Below are 25,918 nucleotides of genomic sequence, written 5' to 3'. Positions count from 1 at the left end.
TATGGCCAACTTGGAACAGGGTAACGTTATGTGTACTGTTTGAGAGTTGCGCAAGACTAAAAAAGTAGCGTTAGTTTGTGATCCTCCTGTATTGAAAACAGACCCGTCTTCAATTTGATCGATTATCAACGTTTAAAAATACCTAAAGTTGTATTACAAAAGTCGTTTGAAATGTTTTGGCAAAGTTTACAGGTAACTTTTGAGATATTTTGTAGTGACGTTGCGCAAATTGGAAGCTGTTTTTTTCTGGATCAAACGTGCCAAATAAATTGACTTTTTGGACGGAATTAATCGAACAAATAGGACCATTTGTGATGTTTATGGGACATATTGGAGTGCCAACAAAAGAAGCTCGTCAAAGTTAAGGCATGATTTATATTTTATTTCTGTGTTTTGTGTGGTGCCTGCAGGGTTGAAATATGCTATTCTATCTTTGTTTACGAAGCCTCTTTGAATTCTGACATGTTTGCTGGATTCACAACGAGCTTTAATTTGGTATCTTACATATGTGATTTAATGAAAGTTTGAATTTTATAGTATTTTATTTGAATCTGGCACTCTGCATCTTCCCTGGCAATTTGCCAAGTGGGACATTTGCGTCCCGCCTATCCCAGAGAGGTTAAATTCTGACCAGTTTCCCAGTCGCTACCGATGAAAAACATCACTATGGGGATGGTGTTCGAGGTGATGAGAGGTGTTGGGTTTGCGCCAGACATATCGTTTTCCTTGATGGCCAAAAAAGCTCAATTTTAGTTTAATCTGACCAGAGTACTTTCTTCCATATGTTTGGGGAGTCTCCCACATGCCTTTTGGAAAACACCAAACATGTTTGATTATTTTTTTCTTTAAACAATGGCTCTTTCTGGACACTCTTCCTTAAAGCCCAGCTATGTGGCGTGTACGGCTTAAAGTGGTCCTATGGACAGATACTCCAATCTCCGCTGTGGAGCTTTGCAGCTCCTTCAGGATTATCTTTGGTCTCTTTATTGCCTCTCTGATCAAGGCCCACCTTGCCTAGTCCATGAGTTGTGGTAGGCAGCCCTCACTTTGCAGGTTTGTTGTGGTGCCATATTCTTTCCATTTTTGAATAATGGATTTAATGATGCTCTGTGGGATGTTCAAAGTTTCGGATATTTTTTTATAACCCAACCCTGATCTGTACTTCTTCACTACTTTGTCCCTGACCTGTTTGGAGAGATCATTGGTCTTCATGGTGCCGCTTGCTTGGTGGAGCCCCCTGCTTAGTGGTGTTGCAGACTCTGGGGCCTTTCAGAACAGGTGTATATATACTGAGATCATGTGACAGATCATGTGACACTTAAATAAAGTCCACCTGTGTGCAATCTAACTACTTATGTAACTTCTGAAGGTAATTGGTGGCACCAGATCTTATGTAGGAGCTTCATAGCAAAGGTGGTGAATACATATACATGCACCACTTTTCAGTTTTTTATTTTTTTCATTTCACTTCACCAATTTGGACTATTTTGTGTCAGTTACATGAAATCCAAATAAAAATCCATTCAAATTACAGGTTGTAATGCAAAAAAATAGGAAAACCGCCAAGGAGGATGAATACTTTTGCAAGGCAATGTAAGGGGGTGCCAGATATAGGGGAGGTAATAAGTGAGGTAATGGAGTGTCTGATGATGACGTGCAGGTGTAATGATGGATCCCAGGACCGGTGGTTAGTAGACTAGCGACGTTGAACGCTGGAGGCGTGAGTAGACGTGACACCCATAGTATAAACCAGACTTAAGACTTGAAATCTTTGGTTGTTCAGTACATGGTCTCACATGTCCAACCTTAAAGACCTGGGTAGGGCCAAAGCTTAAGTGGGTGTGAACGATGCTGAATGGGTGTTGTTAGGTTCCCTCCTCCATGAGGAGTAACATAATGGGGGCTCATCCGGGATCATTAAGCCCACCGGACCCTGCTGCACTGAGCTCTCTGTGATTGGTGATTGAGGTGTGACCGGACCCTGCTGCTCTGCGCTCTCTGTGATTGGTGATTGAGGTGTGACCGGACCCTGCTGCTCTGCGCTCTCTGTGATTGGTGATTGAGGTGTGACCGGACCCTGCTGCTCTGCGCTCTCTGTGATTGGTGATTGAGGTGTGACCGGACCCTGCTGCTCTGAGCTCTCTGTGATTGGTGATTGAGGTGTGACCGGACCCTGCTGCTCTGAGCTCTCTGTGATTGGTGATTGAGGTGTGATGATGGGTTGGGAGTTTGGATGACTTTAGTTTGTGTGTTCGGTAGGCTGCTTGTGTACAAGATGGCTGCCTCAGCCTGCCTCCTTTGGAATGTGCAATGCACCTGCTACTTTTCAGCGGCCAGTTAACATTGTGTTTGCGGATGTGCCAAATTGTACTGCTTACCATGACGATGTGGTGATTTATTTGTCTACTTGGTCTGATCATCTCGCCACCTTAAAGTGTGTTTCAGCGGTTGGAGAATGATTCCTTAACCCTCCATTTGGCCAAGTGTGAGTTTGGGAAGACTACTGTGAATTACTTAGGGAAGCAAGTGGGACGAGGTCAAGTGCTCTCAGTTTCTGCAAAGCGGAAGCAATTGTTGCTTTTCCTGCTCCCACGACTCGCCTCCAATTGCGCAGATTCCTGAGGGTGATAGGGTACTATCATACATTCTGTAAGAAATTCTCGACGGTAGTAGCTCCCCTTATATCTCTGCTTAGTCCCAAAGTACCATTTAAGTGGTCCCAGGAATGTAACTACGCTTTTGAGTCCGCCACAGTGCTACTTTGTAGTGCCCCAGTGCTTTCCGCCCCCAACTTTGACAAATCTTTTAAGTTGTAGGTAGATGCTAGTAGTGGGGTGGGTGCGGTTCTCTTGTCAGTTTCTTCTCCCGTAAGTTCAACTCGTGTCAGTCAAGATACTCCACAATTGAACAAGAGACACTTTATTGCCAGCTTTACAGTTTGAGGTATATGTTGGCTCCAGTGCCTTGCCTGTACTGGTCTTCACGGATCATAATACTTTAGTGTTTCTAAAGCAGATGTACAATCAGAACCGCCACCTTATGTGGTGGGCTCTGATTGTACAAGGATACAATATACAGATTCACTATGTGAAGGGTTCGGCGAACGGGTTGGGTTTTGTTATTGCAAACTGGAAGTTTCCATGTTTTGGGGTGGGCGTGTTACGTTCCCCAGTTTCTGTATTGTTGTGGGTTTGTATGTACTGTATGTGTATATATTTCAGGAAATGGCTTCCTGGATTCCCCCAAGTAGCTGATTGGTCAGCCCAATTGCAGATTGGAGGTCTGATCCCGCCTTCTCGTCGGGGGATACAGCTGTCTCCAATTACAAACTCCTTCTGCAGCTGGATAAAAGCTAGTGTTCCTTTGTTGCTCAGAGAGAGCTTCGTTGATGTCCTGTGTTGGTCGTTGCTCAGAGACAGTTTTTGTCAATTATTTTGTAGCCCGGTCCTGCTGAGGTATGTGTATGCAAAAAGGACTGTTTGTGATTATTGATATTGTTCACTTTACGTTAGTAATTATTCTGGTATTGTTCCCAGGGGGGAAGGGGAAGGCACCTGTGTTTAGGCAAGAGGCCTGGGGCATGCATATACCCGTAGTATGTACGCTGTCTATGCACACTAGGTAAGACCTGGGCGGATCACCCCCTGTATTCTGATTAGCGCAACATGTGGCGTTAAGAATAGGTGAGTAGTGGGTAGGCAGGTTAAGGTAGGAGAGGGGGCTCTTTAAATGGTACTTTCTTTGCTTTGGTTCCGTCCAACCCTTTTCCCCACATTACCGTGTGAAGGAAATAAATTCCCTGTCAACGGTTCTCTGCCTCTGTCATCCTTACCTGCACCTACAATAACATACCTCTTTCGCTCCACGGGGAGTTGAGTGTAGCAGGGTGTTGCGCTCCCTCCACGAGGTAACAGGTGTAGACAAAGAAGAGTTCTCCAGTAGGTGTACGAAAACATTTCAAGGGCCAATTTCTCAAAAGCGAGGTTACAAGTTCATCATCTTTCAAAGCATAATTATTTTCCCATTGTTCCTCAACTGTAGTGTATAATATACAATTTTCTAGCTATGAGTCTCTACTTTTATCCAATGTAAAAAACACAATTTCAAATGTTGCTACATAAGACCGAATCGAGCCGGTCGGTCACAAATTGTATGATTGAGAAAGATGAGGCAAAAGGAATGCCAAATAAGTTTGGCTGCACAACCGATTGGCAAATGTACTGCAAATTGAGAAATCATATGACTGAACTGAATAAAAAGAAGAAACTATACTATGAAACAAAGATGAATAATGGTGTCAAAAGCATTGGAGCTTTTGATTTATGAAAAGTGAATGTGGAAGAGGGGAAATAATTATTGTTGTCTATCAACAATGACAAGCCACCTGGATCTGACAACTTGGATGCGAAATTACTGAGGAAACTAGAGGATGATATTGCCACTCTTATTTGCCACAATCTAAGCATACTAGGAAGTGTGCCCTTAGACTTGGAGGGAAGCAAAATTCATTCCACTACCTAAGAATAGTAAAGCCCCCTAGAGATAGTATAACTACACTAAATATAGTATAACTACAGTAGAGATAGTAGAACTACACTAAATATAGTAGAACTAGAGTAGAGATAGTAGAACTACAGTAAATATAGTATAACTACAGTAAATCATAGTATAACTAGAGTAGGCACTAGAACTAGAGTAGAGATAGAACTACAGTAAATATAGTATAACTACAGTAGACACTAGAACTAGAGAACAGATAATTACGGTAGAGACAGTATAACTACAGTAGAGATAGTAGAACTACAGTAAATATAGTATAACTACAGTAAATATAGTATAACTACAGTAGAGATAGAACTACACTAAATATAGTATAACTACAGTAGAGATAGTATAACTACAGTAGAGATAGTATAACTACAGTAGAGATAGTATAACTACAGTAGCGATAGTAGAACTACAGTAGAGATAGTAGAACTACACTACATATAGTATAACTGCAGTAAATATAGTATAACTACAGTAGAGATAGTATAACTACACTAAATATAGTATAACTACACTAAATATAGTATAACTACAGTAGAGATAGTATAACTACAGTGGAGATAATAGTACAGTAAATATAGTATAACTACAGGTAAATGACTTAAATGTAAAATGTAAATATAGTATAACTGCAGTAAATATAGTATAACTACAGTAGAGATAGTAGAACTACACTAAATATAGTATAACTACAGGAAATATAGTAGAACTACAGTAAATATAGTATAACTACAGTAGACCCTAGAACTAGAGAACAGATAATTACGGTAGAGACAGTAGAACTACAGTAGAGATAGTAGAACTACAGTAAATATAGTATAACTACAGTAAATATAGTATAACTACAGTAGAGATAGAACTACACTAAATATAGTATAACTACAGTAAATATAGTATAACTACAGTAGAGATAGTATAACTACAGTATAGATAGTATAACTACAGTAGAGATAGTAGAACTACACTACATATAGTATAACTGCAGTAAATATAGTATAACTACAGTAGAGATAGTAGAACTACACTAAATATAGTATAACTACAGTAAATATAGTAGAACTACAGTAGAGATAGTAGAACTACAGTAGAGATAAATAACTGCAGTAAATATAGTAGAACTGCAGTAAATATAGTAGAACTACAGTAAATATAGTATAACTACAGTAGACACTAGAACTAGAGAACAGATCATTACGATAGAGACAGTAGAACTACAGTAGAGATAGTAGAACTATAATATAGTTGAACTAGAGTATATATAGTAGAAATAGTCAAGTATGTGTGTGTGTGTATGCGCTGACCTGCAGCAGTTGTTGTTTCCACACATCAAGACCTCCCGTCCTCCACAGCAGATAGTGCAGTACGACTGGTATCCATCATCATCGTATTGGTACGCACACTCCAAGAAACAGTTCTACACACACCCACACACCTTTAAACTCCAAGAAACAGTTCTACACCCACCCACACACCTTTACACTCCAGGAACAGTTCTACACACACCCACACACCTTTAAACTCCAAGGAACAGTTCTACACACACCCACACACCTTTAAACTCCAAGGAACAGTTCTACACACACCCACACACCTTTAAACTCCAAGAAACAGTTCTACACCCACCCACACACCTTTAAACAGTTCCACACCCACACACCTTTAAACTCCAAGAAACAGTTCTACACCCACCCACACACCTTTAAACTCCAAGAAACAGTTCAAACTCTTACAGAGGGCGAGTCTGTTTACCTTGCAGCTCTGACACATGGCTCCGATGAAGAGAGGGTGTTCCAGAGAGACGTTGAGGCTTCCACAGGAGATACAGATATCTACACACACACACACACACACACACACACACACACACACACACACACACACACACACACACACACACACACACACACACACACACACACACATACACACAGAAGTCATAAAATGTTAGCATGAAGTGGAAATAATAGAACTACAGTAGAGTTAGTAGATCTAGAGTAGAGATAGTAGAACTAGAGTAGAGTTGGTAGACCTAGAGTAGAGACAGTAGAACTAGAGTAGAGATAGTAGAACTAGAGTAGAGTTGGTAGACCTAGAGTAGAGACAGTAGAACTAGAGTAGAGACAGTAGAACTAGAGTAGAGTTAGTAGACCTAGAGTAGAGTTAGTAGACCTAGAGTAGAGACAGTAGAACTATAGTAGAACTAGGATGGAGATTGTAGAACTTATAGAGATGTTTACCTTCCATGTTCCTGGTCTTCTGTCTGATCTCTTGGATGAGTCTCTCTGAAACACAACAAAATCTTATGCAGAGTGTACACTACACAACTTTCAAAATCCTAACATCGCTGTGCCTCTCACTGTCTTGCCTGTCGTTTTTTTGTCTTGTCAATGTAGTGTTGCTCACACTAAACGACCTGTCACACATTACAAGATTCTTCACTTGATTCTCCATACCACCATGATGTCTTGCGAAAACAATGATGTGATGATGTAACGTAGCTACAATGAGCTGTGGCCCAAAGCAGCCTTATAAACCGTTTTCAGTCAGACATTCACAATTGCCATTACAGAGGTGACATTTTTTAATTGATTACTTGTGAACTTCAGAGCTGTAATGATTTGACACTTTGGCTTTGGTTAAAGGCAAGTAAAAATGCATACTAGTAGTAGTCCTGGCTCCTGCTCCAGAGTCTACACATTCTGGGTGATGCGAAACAACGGCATCATATCACTGGCATCTTCTCCTCGCGATGCTCTCATTGGCTGATCACTATTCTCAAAACTCAAACGTTGGGACGCCTGGGAAAGAAGAAGTGATCAGTAGCCCTCAGATTGCGTCTCATTAAACGATTATCTGTGACTGTCGTGAGTAGCCAATGACATCAAATCTAGCTTTATTTATACAGCCCATTTCAGACATGGAATGTAACGCAATGTCCTTAACAGGAAAAAACAAACAAAACACAGCAAACTAAAAGCTGAAATATTTACTACAAAAAAAAGCCCCCTGAGTAAAAGCAAAACTAAAAAGGTGTGTTTTAAGATCTCTTTTAAATTTAGTTTCGGTCCCCAGGTTCTCTGGACATGTCTCTTGGTCCCCAGGTTCTCTGGACATGCCTCTTGGTCCCCTCAGGTTCTCTGGACATGCCTCTTGGTCCCCTCAGGTTCTCTGGACATGCCTCTTGGTCCCCCTCAGGTTCTCTGGACATGTCTCTTGGTCCCCCTCAGATTCTCTGGACATGTCTCTTGGTCCCCAGGTTCTCTGGACATGTCTCTTGGTCCCCAGGTTCTCTGGACATGTCTCTTGGTCCCCAGGTTCTCTGGACATGTCTCTTGGTCCCCAGGTTCTCTGGACATGTCTCTTGGTCCCCCTCAGGTTCTCTGGACATGCCTCTTGGTCCCCTCAGGTTCTCTGGACATGCCTCTTGGTCCCCCTCAGGTTCTCTGGACATGTCTCTTGGTCCCCCTCAGATTCTCTGGACATGTCTCTTGGTCCCCAGGTTCTCTGGACATGTCTCTTGGTCCCCAGGTTCTCTGGACATGTCTCTTGGTCCCCAGGTTCTCTGGACATGTCTCTTGGTCCCCAGGTTCTCTGGACATGTCTCTTGGTCCCCAGGTTCTCTGGACATGTCTCTTGGTCCCCCTCAGGTTCTCTGGACATGCCTCTTGGTCCCCCTCAGGTTCTCTGGACATGCCTCTTGGTCCCCCTCAGGTTCTCTGGACATGTCTCTTGGTCCCCCTCAGATTCTCTGGACATGTCTCTTGGTCCCCAGGTTCTCTGGACATGTCTCTTGGTCCCCAGGTTCTCTGGACATGTCTCTTGGTCCCCAGGTTCTCTGGACATGTCTCTTGGTCCCCAGGTTCTCTGGACATGTCTCTTGGTCCCCAGGTTCTCTGGACATGTCTCTTGGTCCCCCTCAGGTTCTCTGGACATGCCTCTTGGTCCCCTCAGGTTCTCTGGACATGCCTCTTGGTCCCCCTCAGGTTCTCTGGACATGTCTCTTGGTCCCCCTCAGATTCTCTGGACATGTCTCTTGGTCCCCAGGTTCTCTGGACATGTCTCTTGGTCCCCAGGTTCTCTGGACATGTCTCTTGGTCCCCAGGTTCTCTGGACATGTCTCTTGGTCCCCAGGTTCTCTGGACATGTCTCTTGGTCCCCAGGTTCTCTGGACATGTCTCTTGGTCCCCCTCAGGTTCTCTGGCAGCAATTCCAGATAATGGAGGCCTCTACATGCCTCTTGGTCCTAGACTTTGTGGTAGTTAAAAGGCCAGAGGACCTGAATGACCTACTGGGTACATAACTTAAAAGCATGTCTGACATGTATTGGGGATTGATATGAATAGAATAATCTGTAAATGAATTGTTAAACTCACAGGCAGCCAGTGCAGAGAACTTAAAACCGATGTAATGTGTGCTCTCTGTTCCGTGTTCCTGATCAGTACTCATGCTGCAGCATTCAAATCAAATCACATTTTATTTGTCACATACACATGGTTAGCAGATGTTAATGCGAGTGTAGCGAAATGCTTGTGCTTCTAGTTCCGACAATGCAGTAAAAACCAACTAGTAATCTAACCTAACAATTTCACAACAACTACCTTACACACATAAGTGTAAAGGGATAAAAAATATGTACATAAAGATATATGAATGAGTGATGGTACAGAACAGCATAGGCAAGATGCAGTAGATGGTATCGAGTACAGTATATACATATGAGATGAGTAATGTAGGGTATATAAACATAAAGTGGCATTGTTTAACTTCTTGGTGACATGGGGGGCAGTATTGAGTAGCTTGGATGAATAAGGTGCCCAGAGTAAACTGCCTGCTACTCTGTCCCAGATGCTAATATATGCATATCATTAGTAGTATTGGATAGAAAACACTCTGAAGTTTCTAAAACTGTTTGAATGATGTCTGTGAGTATAACAGAACTCATATGGCAGGTGAAAACCTGAGAAAAATCCAACCAGGAAGTGGGAAATCTGAGGTTTGTAGTTTTTCAACTCTTTGCCATTCCAATATACAGTGTAAATGGAGTCATATTGCCCTTCCCACGGCTTCCACTAGATGTCAACAGTCTTTAGAACGTTGTTTCAGGCTTCTACTGTGAGGTGGGGGCGAATGAGAGGGGATTGAGGTGTCTGGCAGAGTGCCAGGTGTCTGGCAGAGTGCCACAGGCTCTGAGGCGCGGTCACGAGAGAGTTAGCTCCCGTTCCATTGCTTTTCTACAGACATAGGAATTATCCGGTTGGAACATTATCGAACATTTATGATAAAAACATCCTAAAGATTGATTCTATACTTAGTTTGACAAGTTTCTGCGGGCTGTAATATAACTTTTTGAAATTTTCGTCCGACGTTCCCCTGGACCTGAGCGCGCGTTTGGATTTGTTTACCAAACGCGCTAAAAAAAGAAGCTATTTGGACATCAATGATGAACACAGTACAATGACCCTTGGTAATAACCAGGTCCAGAGTATGGCTGTGGTTATGGGTGGGCCCAGTAGAAAGCCCCTAGGTAATAACCAGGTCCAGAGTATGGCTGTGGTTATGGGTGGGCCCAGCAGAAAGCCCCTTGGTAATAACCAGGTCCAGAGTATGGCTGTGGTTATAGGTGGGCCCAGTAGAAAGCCCCTAGGTAATAACCAGGTCCAGAGTATGGCTGTGGTTATGGGTGGGCCCATTAGAAAGACCCTTGGTAATAACCAGGTCCAGAGTATGGCTGTGGTTATGGGTGGGCCCAGTAGAAAGCCCCTTGGTAATAACCAGGTCCAGAACATGGCTGTGGTTATAGGTGGGCCCAGTAGAAAGCCCCTAGGTAATAACCAGGTCCAGAGTATGGCTGTGGTTATGGGTGGGCCCAGTAGAAAGCCCCTTGGTAATAACCAGGTCCAGAACATGGCTGTGGTTATAGGTGGGCCCAGTAGAAAGCCCCTAGGTAATAACCAGGTCCAGAGTATGGCTGTGGTTATGGGTGGGCCCAGTAGAAAGCCCCTTGGTAATAACCAGGTCCAGAGTATGGCTGTGGTTATGGGTGGGCCCAGTAGAAAGCCCCTTGGTAATAACCAGGTCCAGAGTATGGCTGTGGTTAAGGGTGGGCCCAGTAACATGTTGGATAAAGTCCATAGAGCTCAAAAGATTCATAAATTCAATGGTCTTGGAGTCAGTCTCTTTGTCAACATGAGAAGAGGAGGAGGAATGCCGTTACAACAATAGTTTAGATAAATCAGAAAAGCAAGAGGGGCAGTGCTGTGGTGGCCTACACAGGGTCATGGCCAGCACTGGTGGCTCACATTTAAACAGTAGAGCATGATGCTCAAAAGGCCCAAAGTCGCAAAATGAAATGTCCTTACAGCTGAGAGCATTAGTGTAAATAGAGGATGTCCCTCCCCCTTTTCTGATGAGAAACATCCAATCAACTTCACGCTCAGTAATGAGGTCATTCACAAGAAAGGTTTTTTTTTGCTCTAACATTTAAAATAACCATATTGAATGCGTGTGGGCCACTCTGCCCCTGGGGCATCTTTCTCGAGGGAATAGAAAACCAAATGATTAACGTTCCAACCATATCAGTAGCAGATAACAGTTTGTATGAACTCACCAGAAAGACAAAGTTAAATGAACATCAATTAGATCACTCACAATAACCATAGCACCATTTCTACAGTTGATATGCTGTCCAAGTTCTCTGTTGGTTTTTCTGACAGGGAGGACTGGAGCCCTACGAGACCCTGTCTGTCAGTCTCTAAAACAGGTTGATGTTGCTGAGACTGGAGCACTAGTATGGGCTAGTTGATCTGGACATTTAAAGTTATAAATATCTCTCTACGGTCTGTAATGACTGACAAGAGGAACTGATGAGGCAGTATCCACCTAGTGCATTCTGCTATTACAACTTTAAAGAGTCGGACTGAGTAGAGACTTTAGCATGTGTGTGTTTACCTCTAGTCCCCTCATCGATGACCTCTCTGATCTTGGGTTTCTCAGCAACGTTCTTGCGGGGCCTCTTGGTCGGAGGGGGCGGGGTGTAAGCTTCCTCTGGCTCCACCCACATCTCAGGATACACGTCCTTATATGGGTGTCTCTCCTCTGGGGGGTGGGGTCAAACAACAGGAAACACTTACTTATGTGTGTTTGTGTGTGTGTGTGTGTGTGGGTGTGTGTGTGTGTGTGTGTGTGTGTGTGTGTGTGTGCGTGTATGTGTACCATCAGGGGGGTCCAGACTCGGAGGTCCGCTGGGCAGGAAGCCTGTCATGGCCCATTCTATCAACTTCCTGTTCTGCTTCTGTAGCTCCGCCCCCCCACCCTCTGCATCATCACCACCATCACAAGAGGGGAGAGGCCTGCCGGCACGCTTGCTCGCCACCTAAACACACACACACACACACACACACACACACACACACACACAGTAAAAAAATTGACAACAGGGTTTCAGCATGCTTATAGGAAGGACATTCAACAAGCACAGCACTTACACAAATTACTGAAGACTGGCTGAGAGAAATTGATGATAAAAACAATGTGGGGGCTGTCTTGTTAGACTTCAGTGTGGCTTTTGACATTATCGATCATAGTCTGCTGCTGGAAAAACGTATGAGTTATGGCTTTACACCCCCTGCTATAATGTGGATAAAGAGTTACCTGTCTAACAGAACACAGAGGGTGTTATGGCTTTACACCCCCTGCTATAATGTGGATGAAGAGTTACCTGTCTAACAGAACACAGAGGGTGTTATGGCTTTACACCCCCTGCTATAATGTGGATGAAGAGTTACCTGTCTAACAGAACACAGAGGGTGTTATGGCTTTACACCCCCTGCTATAATGTGGATGAAGAGTTACCTGTCTAACAGAACACAGAGGGTGTTAATGGATTTACACCCCCTGCTATAATGTGGATAAAGAGTTACCTGTCTAACAGAACACAGAGGGTGTTATGGCTTTACACCCCCTGCTATAATGTGGGTAAAGAGTTACCCGTCTAACAGAACACAGAGGGTGTTATGGCTTTACACCCCCTGCTATAATGTGGATAAAGAGTTACCTGTCTAACAGAACACAGAGGGTGTTATGGCTTTACACCCCCTGCTATAATGTGGATAAAGAGTTACCTGTCTAACAGAACACAGAGGGTGTTATGGCTTTACACCCCCTGCTATAATGTGGATGAAGAGTTACCTGTCTAACAGAACACAGAGGGTGTTAATGGCTTTACACCCCCTGCTATAATGTGGATAAAGAGTTACCTGTCTAACAGAACACAGAGGGTGTTATGGCTTTACACCCCCTGCTATAATGTGGATACAGAGTTACCTGTCTAACAGAACACAGAGGGTGTTATGGCTTTACACCCCCTGCTATATTGTGGATAAAGAGTTACCTGTCTAACAGAACACAGAGGGTGTTATGGCTTTACACCCCCTGCTATAATGTGGATAAAGAGTTACATGTCTAACAGAACACAGAGGGTGTTGTGGCTTTACACCCCCTGCTATAATGTGGATGAAGAGTTACCTGTCTAACAGAACACAGAGGGTGTTATGGCTTTACACCCCCTGCTATAATGTGGATAAAGGGTTACCTGTCTAACAGAACACAGAGGGTGTTATGGCTTTACACCCCCTGCTATAATGTGGATAAAGAGTTACCTGTCTAACAGAACACAGAGGGTGTTATGGCTTTACACCCCCTGCTATAATGTGGATAAAGAGTTATCTGTCTAACAGAACACAGAGGGTGTTATGGCTTTACACCCCCTGCTATAATGTGGATGAAGAGTTACCTGTCTAACAGAACACAGAGGGTGTTATGGCTTTACACCCCCTGCTATAATGTGGATAAAGAGTTACCTGTCTAACAGAACACAGAGGGTGTTATGACTTTACACCCCCTGCTATAATGTGGATAAAGGGTTACCTGTCTAACAGAACACAGAGGGTGTTATGGCTTTACACCCCTGCTATAATGTGGATAAAGAGTTACCTGTCTAACAGAACACAGAGGGTGTTATGGCTTTACACCCCCTGCTATAATGTGGATAAAGAGTTATCTGTCTAACAGAACACAGAGGGTGTTATGGCTTTACACCCCCTGCTATAATGTGGATAAAGAGTTACCTGTCTAACAGAACACAGAGGGTGTTATGGCTTTACACCCCCTGCTATAATGTGGATAAAGAGTTACCTGTCTAACAGAACACAGAGGGTGTTATGGCTTTACACCCCCTGCTATAATGTGGATAAAGAGTTACCTGTCTAACAGAACACAGAGGGTGTTATGGCTTTACGCCCCCTGCTGTATTGTGGATAAGGAGTTACCTGTCTAACAGAACACAGAGGGTGTAACACCCCCTGCTATAATGTGGATGAAGAGTTACCTGTCTAACAGAACACAGAGGGTGTTATAAGCCTCTACACCCCCTGTTATAATGTGGATACAGAGTTACCTGTCTAACAGAACACAGAGGGTGTTATGGCTTTACACCCCCTGCTATAATGTGGATAAAGCGTTACCTGTCTAACAGAACACAGAGGGTGTTATAAGCCTCTACACCCCCTGTTATAATGTGGATACAGAGTTACCTGTCTAACAGAACACAGAGGGTGTTATGGCTTTACACCCCCTGCTATAATGTGGATAAAGAGTTACCTGTCTAACAGAACACAGAGGGTGTTATGGCTTTACACCCCCTGCTATAATGTGGATAAAGAGTTACCTGTCTAACAGAACACAGAGGGTGTTATGGCTTTACACCCCCTGCTATAATGTGGATGAAGAGTTACCTGTCTAACAGAACACAGAGGGTGTTATGGCTTTACGCCCCCTGCTGTATTGTGGATAAGGAGTTACCTGTCTAACAGAACACAGACGGTGTTATGGCTTTACGCCCCCTGCTGTATTGTGGATAAGGAGTTACCTGTCTAACAGAACACAGAGGGTGTAACACCCCCTGCTATAATGTGGATAAAGAGTTACCTGTCTAACAGAACACAGAGGGTGTTATAAGCCTCTACACCCCCTGTTATAATGTGGATACAGAGTTACCTGTCTAACAGAACACAGAGGGTGTTATGGCTTTACACCCCCTGCTATAATGTGGATAAAGAGTTACCTGTCTAACAGAACACAGAGGGTGTTATGGCTTTACACCCCCCCGCTATAATGTGGATAAAGAGTTACCTGTCTAACAGAACACAGAGGGTGTTATGGCTTTACACCCCCTGCTATAATGTGGATAAAGAGTTACCTGTCTAACAGAACACAGAGGGTGTTATGGCTTTACACCCCCTGCTATAATGTGGATGAAGAGTTACCTGTCTAACAGAACACAGAGGGTGTTATGGCTTTACGCCCCCTGCTGTATTGTGGATAAGGAGTTACCTGTCTAACAGAACACAGACGGTGTTATGGCTTTACGCCCCCTGCTGTATTGTGGATAAGGAGTTACCTGTCTAACAGAACACAGAGGGTGTAACACCCCCTGCTATAATGTGGATAAAGAGTTACCTGTCTAACAGAACACAGAGGGTGTTGTGGCTTTACACCCCCTGCTATAATGTGGATGAAGAGTTACCTGTCTAACAGAACACAGAGGGTGTTATGGCTTTACACCCCCTGCTATAATGTGGATAAAGGGTTACCTGTCTAACAGAACACAGAGGGTGTTATGGCTTTACACCCCCTGCTATAATGTGGATAAAGAGTTACCTGTCTAACAGAACACAGAGGGTGTTATGGCTTTACACCCCCTGCTATAATGTGGATAAAGAGTTATCTGTCTAACAGAACACAGAGGGTGTTATGGCTTTACACCCCCTGCTATAATGTGGATGAAGAGTTACCTGTCTAACAGAACACAGAGGGTGTTATGGCTTTACACCCCCTGCTATAATGTGGATAAAGAGTTACCTGTCTAACAGAACACAGAGGGTGTTATGACTTTACACCCCCTGCTATAATGTGGATAAAGGGTTACCTGTCTAACAGAACACAGAGGGTGTTATGGCTTTACACCCCCTGCTATAATGTGGATAAAGAGTTACCTGTCTAACAGAACACAGAGGGTGTTATGGCTTTACACCCCCTGCTATAATGTGGATAAAGAGTTATCTGTCTAACAGAACACAGAGGGTGTTATGGCTTTACACCCCCTGCTATAATGTGGATGAAGAGTTACCTGTCTAACAGAACACAGAGGGTGTTATGGCTTTACACCCCCTGTTATAATGTGGATAAAGAGTTACCTGTCTAACAGAACACAGAGGGTGTTATGGCTTTACACCCCCTGCTATAATGTGGATAAAGAGTTACCTGTCTAACAGAACACAGAGGGTGTTATGGCTTTACACCCCCTGCTATAATGTGGATAAAGAGTTACCTGTCTAACAGAACACAGAGGGTGTTATGGCTTTACACCCCCTGCTATAATGTGGATAAAGAGTTACCTGTCTAACAGAACACAGAGGGTGTTATGGCTTTACGCCCCCTGCTGTATTGTGGATAAGGAGTTACCTGTCTAACAGAACACAGAGGGTGTAACACCCCCTGCTATAATGTGGATAAAGAGTTACCTGTCTAACAGAACACAGAGGGTGTTAATGGCTTTACACCCCCTGCTATAATGTGGATAAAGCGTTACCTGTCTAACAGAACACAGAGGGTGTTATAAGCCTCTACACCCCCTGTTATAATGTGGATACAGAGTTACCTGTCTAACAGAACACAGAGGGTGTTATGGCTTTACACCCCCTGCTATAATGTGGATAAAGCGTTACCTGTCTAACAGAACACAGAGGGTGTTATGGCTTTACGCCCCCTGCTATATTGTGGATAAAGAGTTACCTGTCTAACAGAACACAGAGGGTGTTATGGCTTTACACCCCCTGCTATAATGTGGATAAAGGGTTACCTGTCTAACAGAAACACAGAGGGTGTTATGGCTTTACACCCCCTGCTATAATGTGGATGAAGAGTTACCTGTCTAACAGAACACAGAGGGTGTTATGGCTTTACACCCCCTGCTATAATGTGGATGAAGAGTTACCTGTCTAACAGAACACAGAGGGTGTTATGGCTTTACGCCCCCTGCTGTATTATGGATAAGGAGTTACCTGTCTAACAGAACACAGAGGGTGTAACACCCCCTGCTATAATGTGGATGAAGAGTTACCTGTCTAACAGAACACAGAGGGTGTTATGGCTTTACACCCCCTGCTATAATGTGGATAAAGCGTTACCTGTCTAACAGAACACAGAGGGTGTTATAAGCCTCTACACCCCCTGTTATAATGTGGATACAGAGTTACCTGTCTAACAGAACACAGAGGGTGTTATGGCTTTACACCCCCTGCTATAATGTGGATAAAGAGTTACCTGTCTAACAGAACACAGAGGGTGTTATGACTTTACACCCCCTGCTATAATGTGGATAAAGGGTTACCTGTCTAACAGAACACAGAGGGTGTTATGGCTTTACACCCCCTGCTATAATGTGGATAAAGAGTTACCTGTCTAACAGAACACAGAGGGTGTTATGGCTTTACACCCCCTGCTATAATGTGGATAAAGAGTTATCTGTCTAACAGAACACAGAGGGTGTTATGGCTTTACACCCCCTGCTATAATGTGGATGAAGAGTTACCTGTCTAACAGAACACAGAGGGTGTTATGGCTTTACACCCCCTGTTATAATGTGGATAAAGAGTTACCTGTCTAACAGAACACAGAGGGTGTTATGGCTTTACACCCCCTGCTATAATGTGGATAAAGAGTTACCTGTCTAACAGAACACAGAGGGTGTTATGGCTTTACACCCCCTGCTATAATGTGGATAAAGAGTTACCTGTCTAACAGAACACAGAGGGTGTTATGGCTTTACACCCCCTGCTATAATGTGGATAAAGAGTTACCTGTCTAACAGAACACAGAGGGTGTTATGGCTTTACGCCCCCTGCTGTATTGTGGATAAGGAGTTACCTGTCTAACAGAACACAGAGGGTGTAACACCCCCTGCTATAATGTGGATAAAGAGTTACCTGTCTAACAGAACACAGAGGGTGTTATGGCTTTACACCCCCTGCTATAATGTGGATAAAGCGTTACCTGTCTAACAGAACACAGAGGGTGTTATAAGCCTCTACACCCCCTGTTATAATGTGGATACAGAGTTACCTGTCTAACAGAACACAGAGGGTGTTATGGCTTTACACCCCCTGCTATAATGTGGATAAAGCGTTACCTGTCTAACAGAACACAGAGGGTGTTATGGCTTTACGCCCCCTGCTATATTGTGGATAAAGAGTTACCTGTCTAACAGAACACAGAGGGTGTTATGGCTTTACACCCCCTGCTATAATGTGGATAAAGGGTTACCTGTCTAACAGAAACACAGAGGGTGTTATGGCTTTACACCCCCTGCTATAATGTGGATGAAGAGTTACCTGTCTAACAGAACACAGAGGGTGTTATGGCTTTACACCCCCTGCTATAATGTGGATGAAGAGTTACCTGTCTAACAGAACACAGAGGGTGTTATGGCTTTACGCCCCCTGCTGTATTATGGATAAGGAGTTACCTGTCTAACAGAACACAGAGGGTGTAACACCCCCTGCTATAATGTGGATGAAGAGTTACCTGTCTAACAGAACACAGAGGGTGTTATGGCTTTACACCCCCTGCTATAATGTGGATAAAGCGTTACCTGTCTAACAGAACACAGAGGGTGTTATAAGCCTCTACACCCCCTGTTATAATGTGGATACAGAGTTACCTGTCTAACAGAACACAGAGGGTGTTATGGCTTTACACCCCCCCGCTATAATGTGGATGAAGAGTTACCTGTCTAACAGAACACAGAGGGTGTTATGGCTTTACACCCCCTGCTATAATGTGGATAAAGGGTTACCTGTCTAACAGAAACACAGAGGGTGTTATGGCTTTACACCCCCTGCTATAATGTGGATGAAGAGTTACCTGTCTAACAGAACACAGAGGGTGTTATGGCTTTACACCCCCTGCTATAATGTGGATAAAGAGTTACCTGTCTAACAGAACACAGAGGGTGTTATGGCTTTACACCCCCTGCTATAATGTGGATAAAAAGTTACCTGTCTAACAGAACACAGAGGGTGTTATGCCTTTACACCCCCTGCTATAATGTGGATGAAGAGTTACCTGTCTAACAGAACACAGAGGGTGTTCTTTAATGGAAGCCTCTCCAACATAATCCAGGTAGAATCAGGCATTCCCCAGGGCAGCTGTCAAGACCCATTACTTTGTTCAATCTTTACTAACGACATGCCACTGGCTCTGAGTAAAGCCAGTCTGTCTATGTATGTGGATGACTCAACACGTCAGCTGTTACTGTGAGTGAAATCACTGAAACACTTAACAAAGTGCTGCAATCAGGGACAAGTATTTCTTGCCACTCATTCTGAAACTGACTGTCAGCTCCTTGTTAAGTTTTGCAGTGGGAAGTCGTTAGTACCAATTGGTCGTGAACAGGGCAGCATGGCTGGGGCCCTTAAATGTAGACGAAGAGTCAGCATGGCTGGGGCCCTTAAATGTAGACGAAGAGTCAGCATGGCTGGCCATTAAATGTAGACGAAGAGTCAGCATGGCTGGCCCTTAAATGTAGACGAAGAGTCAGCATGGCTGGCCCTTAAATGTAGACGAAGAGTCAGCATGGCTGGGGCCCTTAAATGTAGACGAAGAGTTAGCATGGCTGGGGCCCTTAAATGTAGACGAAGAGTCAGCATGGCTGGGGCCCTTAAATGTAGACGAAGAGTCAGCATGGCTGGCCCTTAAACGTAGACGAAGAGTCAGCATGGCTGGGGCCCTTAAATGTAGACGAAGAGTCAGCATGGCTGGCCCTTAAATGTAGACGAAGAGTCAGCATGGCTGGCCCTTAAATGTAGACGAAGAGTCAGCATGGTTGGCCCTTAAATGTAGACGAAGAGTCAGCATGGCTGGGGCCCTTAAATGTAGACGAAGAGTCAGCATGGCTGGCCCTTAAATGTAGACGAAGAGTCAGCATGGCTGGCCCTTAAATGTAGACGAAGAGTCAGCATGGCTGGGGCCCTTAAATGTAGACGAAGAGTCAGCATGGCTGGCCCTTAAATGTAGACGAAGAGTCAGCATGGCTGGGGCCCTTAAATGTAGACGAAGAGTCAGCATGGCTGGCCATTAAATGTAGACGAAGAGTCAGCATGGCTGGCCCTTAAATGTAGACGAAGAGTCAGCATGGCTGGCCCTTAAATGTAGACGAAGAGTCAGCATGGCTGGGGCCCTTAAATGTAGACGAAGAGTCAGCATGGCTGGCCCTTAAATGTAGACGAAGAGTCAGCATGGCTGGCCCTTAAATGTAGACGAAGAGTTAGCATGGCTGGTGCCCTTAAATGTAGACGGAGAGTCAGCATGGCTATCTCTTCTGCTGGAGGAGAGATTGACTTCATCACTGTTTGGCTTTATGAGAGGTATTGGCATGTTGAAAGCACCGAGCTGTCTGTTTAAACTACTGGCACAGAGCTCAGACACCCATGACTAATCCACAACACATGTCACCAGAGGTCTCTTCACAATGTAACAAGTGCAATGTAACAAGAATATTTAGACTTAGGGATGCCACCCATTAGATAAAATACCGAACGGTTCCATATTTCACTGAAATAATAAACGTTTTGTTTTCGAAATTATAGTTTCCGGATTCGACCATATTAGAGCAGTCTGACTGAGTGATGGTAGGCAGCAGCAGGCTCGTGAGCATTCATTCAAACAGCACTTTTGTGCGTTTTGCCAGCAACTCATCGCAAGCACAGCGCTGTTTATGACTTCAAGCCTATCAGCCTAATGGCTGGTGTAACCGATGTGAAATGGCTAGCTAGTTAGCTGGGTGTGCGCTAATAGCGTTTCAAACGTCACTCGCTCTGAGACTTGGAGTAGTTATTCCTCTGCAAGGGCCGCGGCTTTTGTGGAGCGATGGGTAACGATCCTTCGATTGTGGCTGTTGTCGATGTGTTGCTGGTTCGAGCCCAGATAGGGGTGAGGAGAGGGACGGAAGCTATACTGTTACACTGGCAATACTATAGCGTCTTTAAGAACATCCAATAGTCAAAGGTATATGAAATACAAATGGTATAGAGAGAAATAGTCCTATAATTCCTATAATAACTACAACCTAAAACCTCTTACCTGGGAATATTGAAGTCTCATGTCAAAAGGAACCACCAACTTTCATATGTTCTCATGTTCTGAGCAAGGAACTCAAACGTTAGCTTTCTTACATGGCACATATTGCACTTTTACTTCTCCAACACTTTGTTGTTGCATTATTTAAACCAAATCGAACATGTTTCATTATTTATTTGAGGCTAAATTGATTTTTATTGGCGTATTATATTAAGTTAAAATAAGTGTTCATTCAGTATTGTTATAATTGTCATTATTACAAATGAAATTGAAAAAAATAGCCCGATTAATCGATATCGGCTTTTTGTGGTCCTCCAATAATCGGTATCGGTATCGGCATTGAAAAATCATAATCGGTCGAACTCTAATCTGGACCCCTACAAATCAGCCGGGCTAGACAATCTGGACCCTCTCTTTCTAAAATGATCTGCCAAAATTGTTGCCACCCCTATTACTAGCCTGTTCAACCTCTCTTTCGTGTCGTCTGAGATTCCCAAAGATTGGAAAGCTGCCGCGGTCATCCCCCTCTTCAAAGGGGGTGACACTCTAGACCCAAACTGCTACAGACCTATATCTATCCTACCCTGCCTTTCTAAGGTCTTCGAAAGCCAAGTTAGCAAACAGATTACCGACCATTTCGAATCCCACCGTACCTTCTCCGCTTGGCAATCTGGTTTCAGAGCTGGTCATTGGTGCACCTCAGCCACGCTCAAGGCTCTAAACGACATCATAACCGCCATCGATAAGAGACATTACTGTGCAGCCGTATTCATCGATCTGGCCAAGGCTTTCGGCTCTGTCAATCACCACATTCTTATTGGCAGACTCAACAGCCTTGGTCTCTCAAATGACGGCCTCGCCTGGTTTACCAACTACTTCTCAGACAGAGTTCAGTGTGTCAAATCGGAGGGCCTGTTATCCAGACCTCTGGCAGTCTCTATAGGGGTGCCACATGGTTCAATCTTCGGGCCGACTCTCTTCTCTGTATACATTAATGATGTTGCTCTTGCTAGTGGTGATTCTCTGGTACACCTCTACGCAGACGACACCATTCTGTATACTTCTGACCCCTCTTTGGACACTGTGTTAACTAACCTCCAGACGAGCTTCAATGCCATACAACTCTCCTTCCGTGGCCTCTAACTGTTCTTAAATGCAAGTAAAACTAAATGCATGCTCTTCAACAGATCTCTTCCCGCACCTGTCCGCCCGTCCAGCATCACTACTCTGGACGGTTCTGACTTACAATATGAGGACAACTACAAATACCTAGGTGTCTGGTTAGACTGTAAACTCTCTTTATAGACTCACATTAAGCATCTCCAATCCAAAATTAAATCTAGAATCGGCATCCTATATCGCAACAAACGTACCCTTGTAAAACGGACCATCCTACCGATCCTCGACTTCGGCGATGTCATCTATAAAACAGCCTCCAACAGTCTGCTCAACAAACTGGATGCAGTTTATCACAGTGCCATCCGTTTTGTCACCAAAGCCCCATACACTACCCACCATTGCGACCTGTACGCACTCGTTGGTTGGCCCTCGCTTCATACTCATCGCCAAACCCACTGGCTACAGGTTATCTACAAGTCTCTGCTAGGTAAAGCCCCGCCTTATCTCAGCTCACTGGTCACCATAGCAGCACCTACTAGTAGCACGCGCTCCAGCAGGTATATCTCTCTGGTCACCCCCAAAGCCAATTCCTCCTTTGGTCGTCTTTCCTTCCAGTTCTCTGCTGCCAATGACTGGAACGAACTACAAAAATCTCTGAAGCTGGAGACTCACATCTCCCTCACTAGCTTTAAGCACCAACTGTCAGAGCAGCTCACAGATCACTGCACCTGTATATAGCACATCTGTAAACAGCCCATCTATCTACCTCATCCCCATACTGGTATTTATTTATGTTGCTCCTTTGCACCCCAGTATCTCTACCTGCACATTCATCTTCTGCACATCTACCATTCCAGTGTTTAATTGCTATATTGTAATTACTTCGCCACCATGGCCTATTTATTGCCTTCACTCCCTTATTTGACCTAATTTGCACTCACTGTATATAGACTTTTTGTTTTCTTTTGTTCTACTGTATTATTGACTATGTTTAGTTTATTCCATGTGTAACTCTATGTTGTTGTATGTGTCGAATTGCTTTGCTTTATCTTGGCCAGGTCGCAGTTGCAAATGAGAACTTGTTCTCAACTGGCCTACCTGGTTAAATAAAGGTGAGAAAAATAAAGAATAATACAGTTTAAAAAAATGTATGTCTATGAATGTGTGTGTATGTGCGTGTTTGCATGTGTGTGTACCTGTAGTGCCTCATATATGGCCCTCCTGTACATGGGCTGTTTGTTGTAGGTGGGCTGGTGGAAGGCTGAGGAGAAGGAGCTCAGCGGCATCAACTTCTCTACACACACCTGGAGGGAGAAAGAGATGGAAAGATAGTTGGAGTGAGGGAGGGAGGGATGTTTACAGTATTATAACACCCCTGGAGAGAGAAATGGGTGTTTACAGTATTATAACACCCCTGGAGAGAGAGATGGGTGTTTACAGTATTATAACACCCCTGGAGAGAGAGATGGGTGTTTACAGTATTATAACACCCTGAGAGAGAGATGGGTGTTTACAGTATTATAACACCCTGGAGAGAGAGATGGGTGTTTACAGTATTATAACACCCTGGAGAGAGAGATGGGTGTTTACAGTATTATAACACCCTGAGAGAGAGATGGGTGTTTACAGTATTATAACACCCCTGGAGAGAGAGATGGGTGTTTACAGTATTATAACACCCCTGGAGAGAGAGATGGGTGTTTACAGTATTATAACACCCCTGGAGAGAGAGATGGGTGTTTACAGTATTATAACACCCCTGGAGAGAGAGATGGGTGTTTACAGTATTATAACACCCCTGGAGAGAGAGATGGGTGTTTACAGTATTATAACACACCCCTGAGAGAGAGATGGGTGTTTACAGTATTATAACACCCCTGGAGAGAGAGATGGGTGTTTACAGTATTATAACACCCCTGGAGAGAGAGATGGGTGTTTACAGTATTATAACACCCCTGGAGAGAGAGATGGGTGTTTACAGTATTATAACACCCCTGGAGAGAGAGATGGGTGTTGTCTTGTAACACTCTTCTTTACTTCCTGGGGGATTCTAATTGAAGGTTCTATGGAAGGTTATGTGGGCTCTGAGTGAGGGTTCTAAATAATTGAATGTTCTGTAGGTTCTAGGTGTAAGTTCAAACTGAAGCTGTCTGAGGGTTCTAACAAGGCATAATGCTATGCTAGGCTATCGATAAACGTACACAAATGCTTGTCTAGCTTTGGCTGTAAAGCATATTTTGAAAATCTGAGACGACAGGGTGATTAACAAAAGGCTAAGCTGTGTCTCAATATATTTCATTTGTGATTTCATGAATAGGAATATTTTCTAGGGATATTTATGTCCATTGCGTTATGCTAATTAGTGTCAGGCGATGATTACGCTCCCGGATCCGGGATGGGGAGTCACAAGAATAAGGGTTCCAATTGTGTTTCTGATGGTTCTAACTCACCACAGAGAACTTCCCGTCTCCGAACCACATGACCCAGCGTGTTCCCTCTGCTGCACGGCTCCTCCCACTCATCACCCAGGAGACGATGCGCCCAGGCCACCAGGAGAACCCACGCAGCTTCCCGAACACCAGACAGCCCAAACCAAACCCTCTACCATCCTATTATAAACACATGGTATACAGTATAACACCAGACAGACCAAACCCCCTACCATCCTATTATAAACACATGGTATACAGTATAACACCAGACAGACCAAACCCCCTACCATCCTATTATAAACATATATAATATATTATAACACCAGACAGACCAAACCCTCTACCATCCTATTATAAACACATGGTATACAGTATATCACCAGACAGACCAAACCCTCTACCATCCTATTATAAACACATGGTATACAGTATAACACCAGACAGATAACTATTACCAGTATAACAGACCAAACCTCCTACCATCCTATTATAAACATATATAATATATTATAACACCAGACAGACCAAACCCCCTACCATCCTATTATAAACACATGGTATACAGTATATCACCAGACAGACCAAACCCCCTACCATCCTATTATAAACACATGGTATACAGTATAACACCAGACAGACCAAACCCCCTACCATCCTATTATAAACACATGGTATACAGTATATCACCAGACAGACCAAACCCTCTACCATCCTATTATAAACATATATAATACATTATAACACCAGACAGACCAAACCTCCTACCATCCTATTATAAACATATATAATACAGTATAACACCAGACAGACCAAACCCCCTACCATCCTATTATAAACATATATAATATATTATAACACCAGACAGACCAAACCCCCTACCATCCTATTATAAACACATGGTATACAGTATAACACCAGACAGACCAAACCCCCTACCATCCTATTATAAACACATGGTATACAGTATATCACCAGACAGACCAAACCCCCTACCATCCTATTATAAACACATGGTATACAGTATATCACCAGACAGACCAAACCCTCTACCATCCTATTATAAACATATATAATACATTATAACACCAGACAGACCAAACCTCCTACCATCCTATTATAAACACATGGTATACAGTATATCACCAGACAGACCAAACCCTCTACCATCCTATTATAAACACATGGTATACAGTATAACACCAGACAGACCAAACCCCCTACCATCCTATTATAAACACATGGTATACAGTATAACACCAGACAGACCAAACCCCCTACCATCCTATTATAAACATATATAATACATTATAACACCAGACAGACCAAACCCCCTACCATCCTATTATAAACACATGGTATACAGTATATCACCTGACAGACCAAACCCCCTACCATCCTATTATAAACATATATAATACATTATAACACCAGACAGACCAAACCTCCTACCATCCTATTATAAACATATATAATACAGTATAACACCAGACAGACCAAACCCCCTACCATCCTATTATAAACACATGGTATACAGTATAACACCAGACAGACCAAACCCTCTACCATCCTATTATAAACATATATAATATATTATATCACCAGACAGACCAAACCCCCTACCATCC

At 43.6% G+C, this 25,918-nt stretch overlaps 1 protein-coding gene across 2 annotated transcripts in view; it reads right to left on the bottom strand.

The window, feature by feature from the left end:
• Positions 1–25,918, bottom strand: part of LOC115118751 (DNA (cytosine-5)-methyltransferase 3A-like) — a 107,149-nt gene that overhangs the window by 39,888 nt on the left and 41,343 nt on the right. For both annotated transcript variants that reach the window (XM_065016352.1, XM_065016353.1), the window contains 7 exons: positions 24,312–24,470; positions 23,058–23,165; positions 11,761–11,920; positions 11,497–11,643; positions 6,786–6,830; positions 6,298–6,377; positions 5,850–5,962 (listed from right to left, as the gene is read on the bottom strand). In XM_065016352.1, coding sequence (XP_064872424.1) covers positions 5,850–5,962; positions 6,298–6,377; positions 6,786–6,830; positions 11,497–11,643; positions 11,761–11,920; positions 23,058–23,165; positions 24,312–24,470 — 812 coding nt within the window. The remainder of the gene's footprint in view (positions 1–5,849; positions 5,963–6,297; positions 6,378–6,785; positions 6,831–11,496; positions 11,644–11,760; positions 11,921–23,057; positions 23,166–24,311; positions 24,471–25,918) is intronic.

This window comes from Oncorhynchus nerka, unplaced genomic scaffold, assembly GCF_034236695.1.
Source record: "Oncorhynchus nerka isolate Pitt River unplaced genomic scaffold, Oner_Uvic_2.0 unplaced_scaffold_511___fragment_3, whole genome shotgun sequence".
Classification (NCBI taxonomy): Eukaryota; Metazoa; Chordata; class Actinopteri; order Salmoniformes; family Salmonidae; genus Oncorhynchus; species Oncorhynchus nerka.
This window is presented reverse-complemented; position numbering and strand designations above follow the sequence as displayed.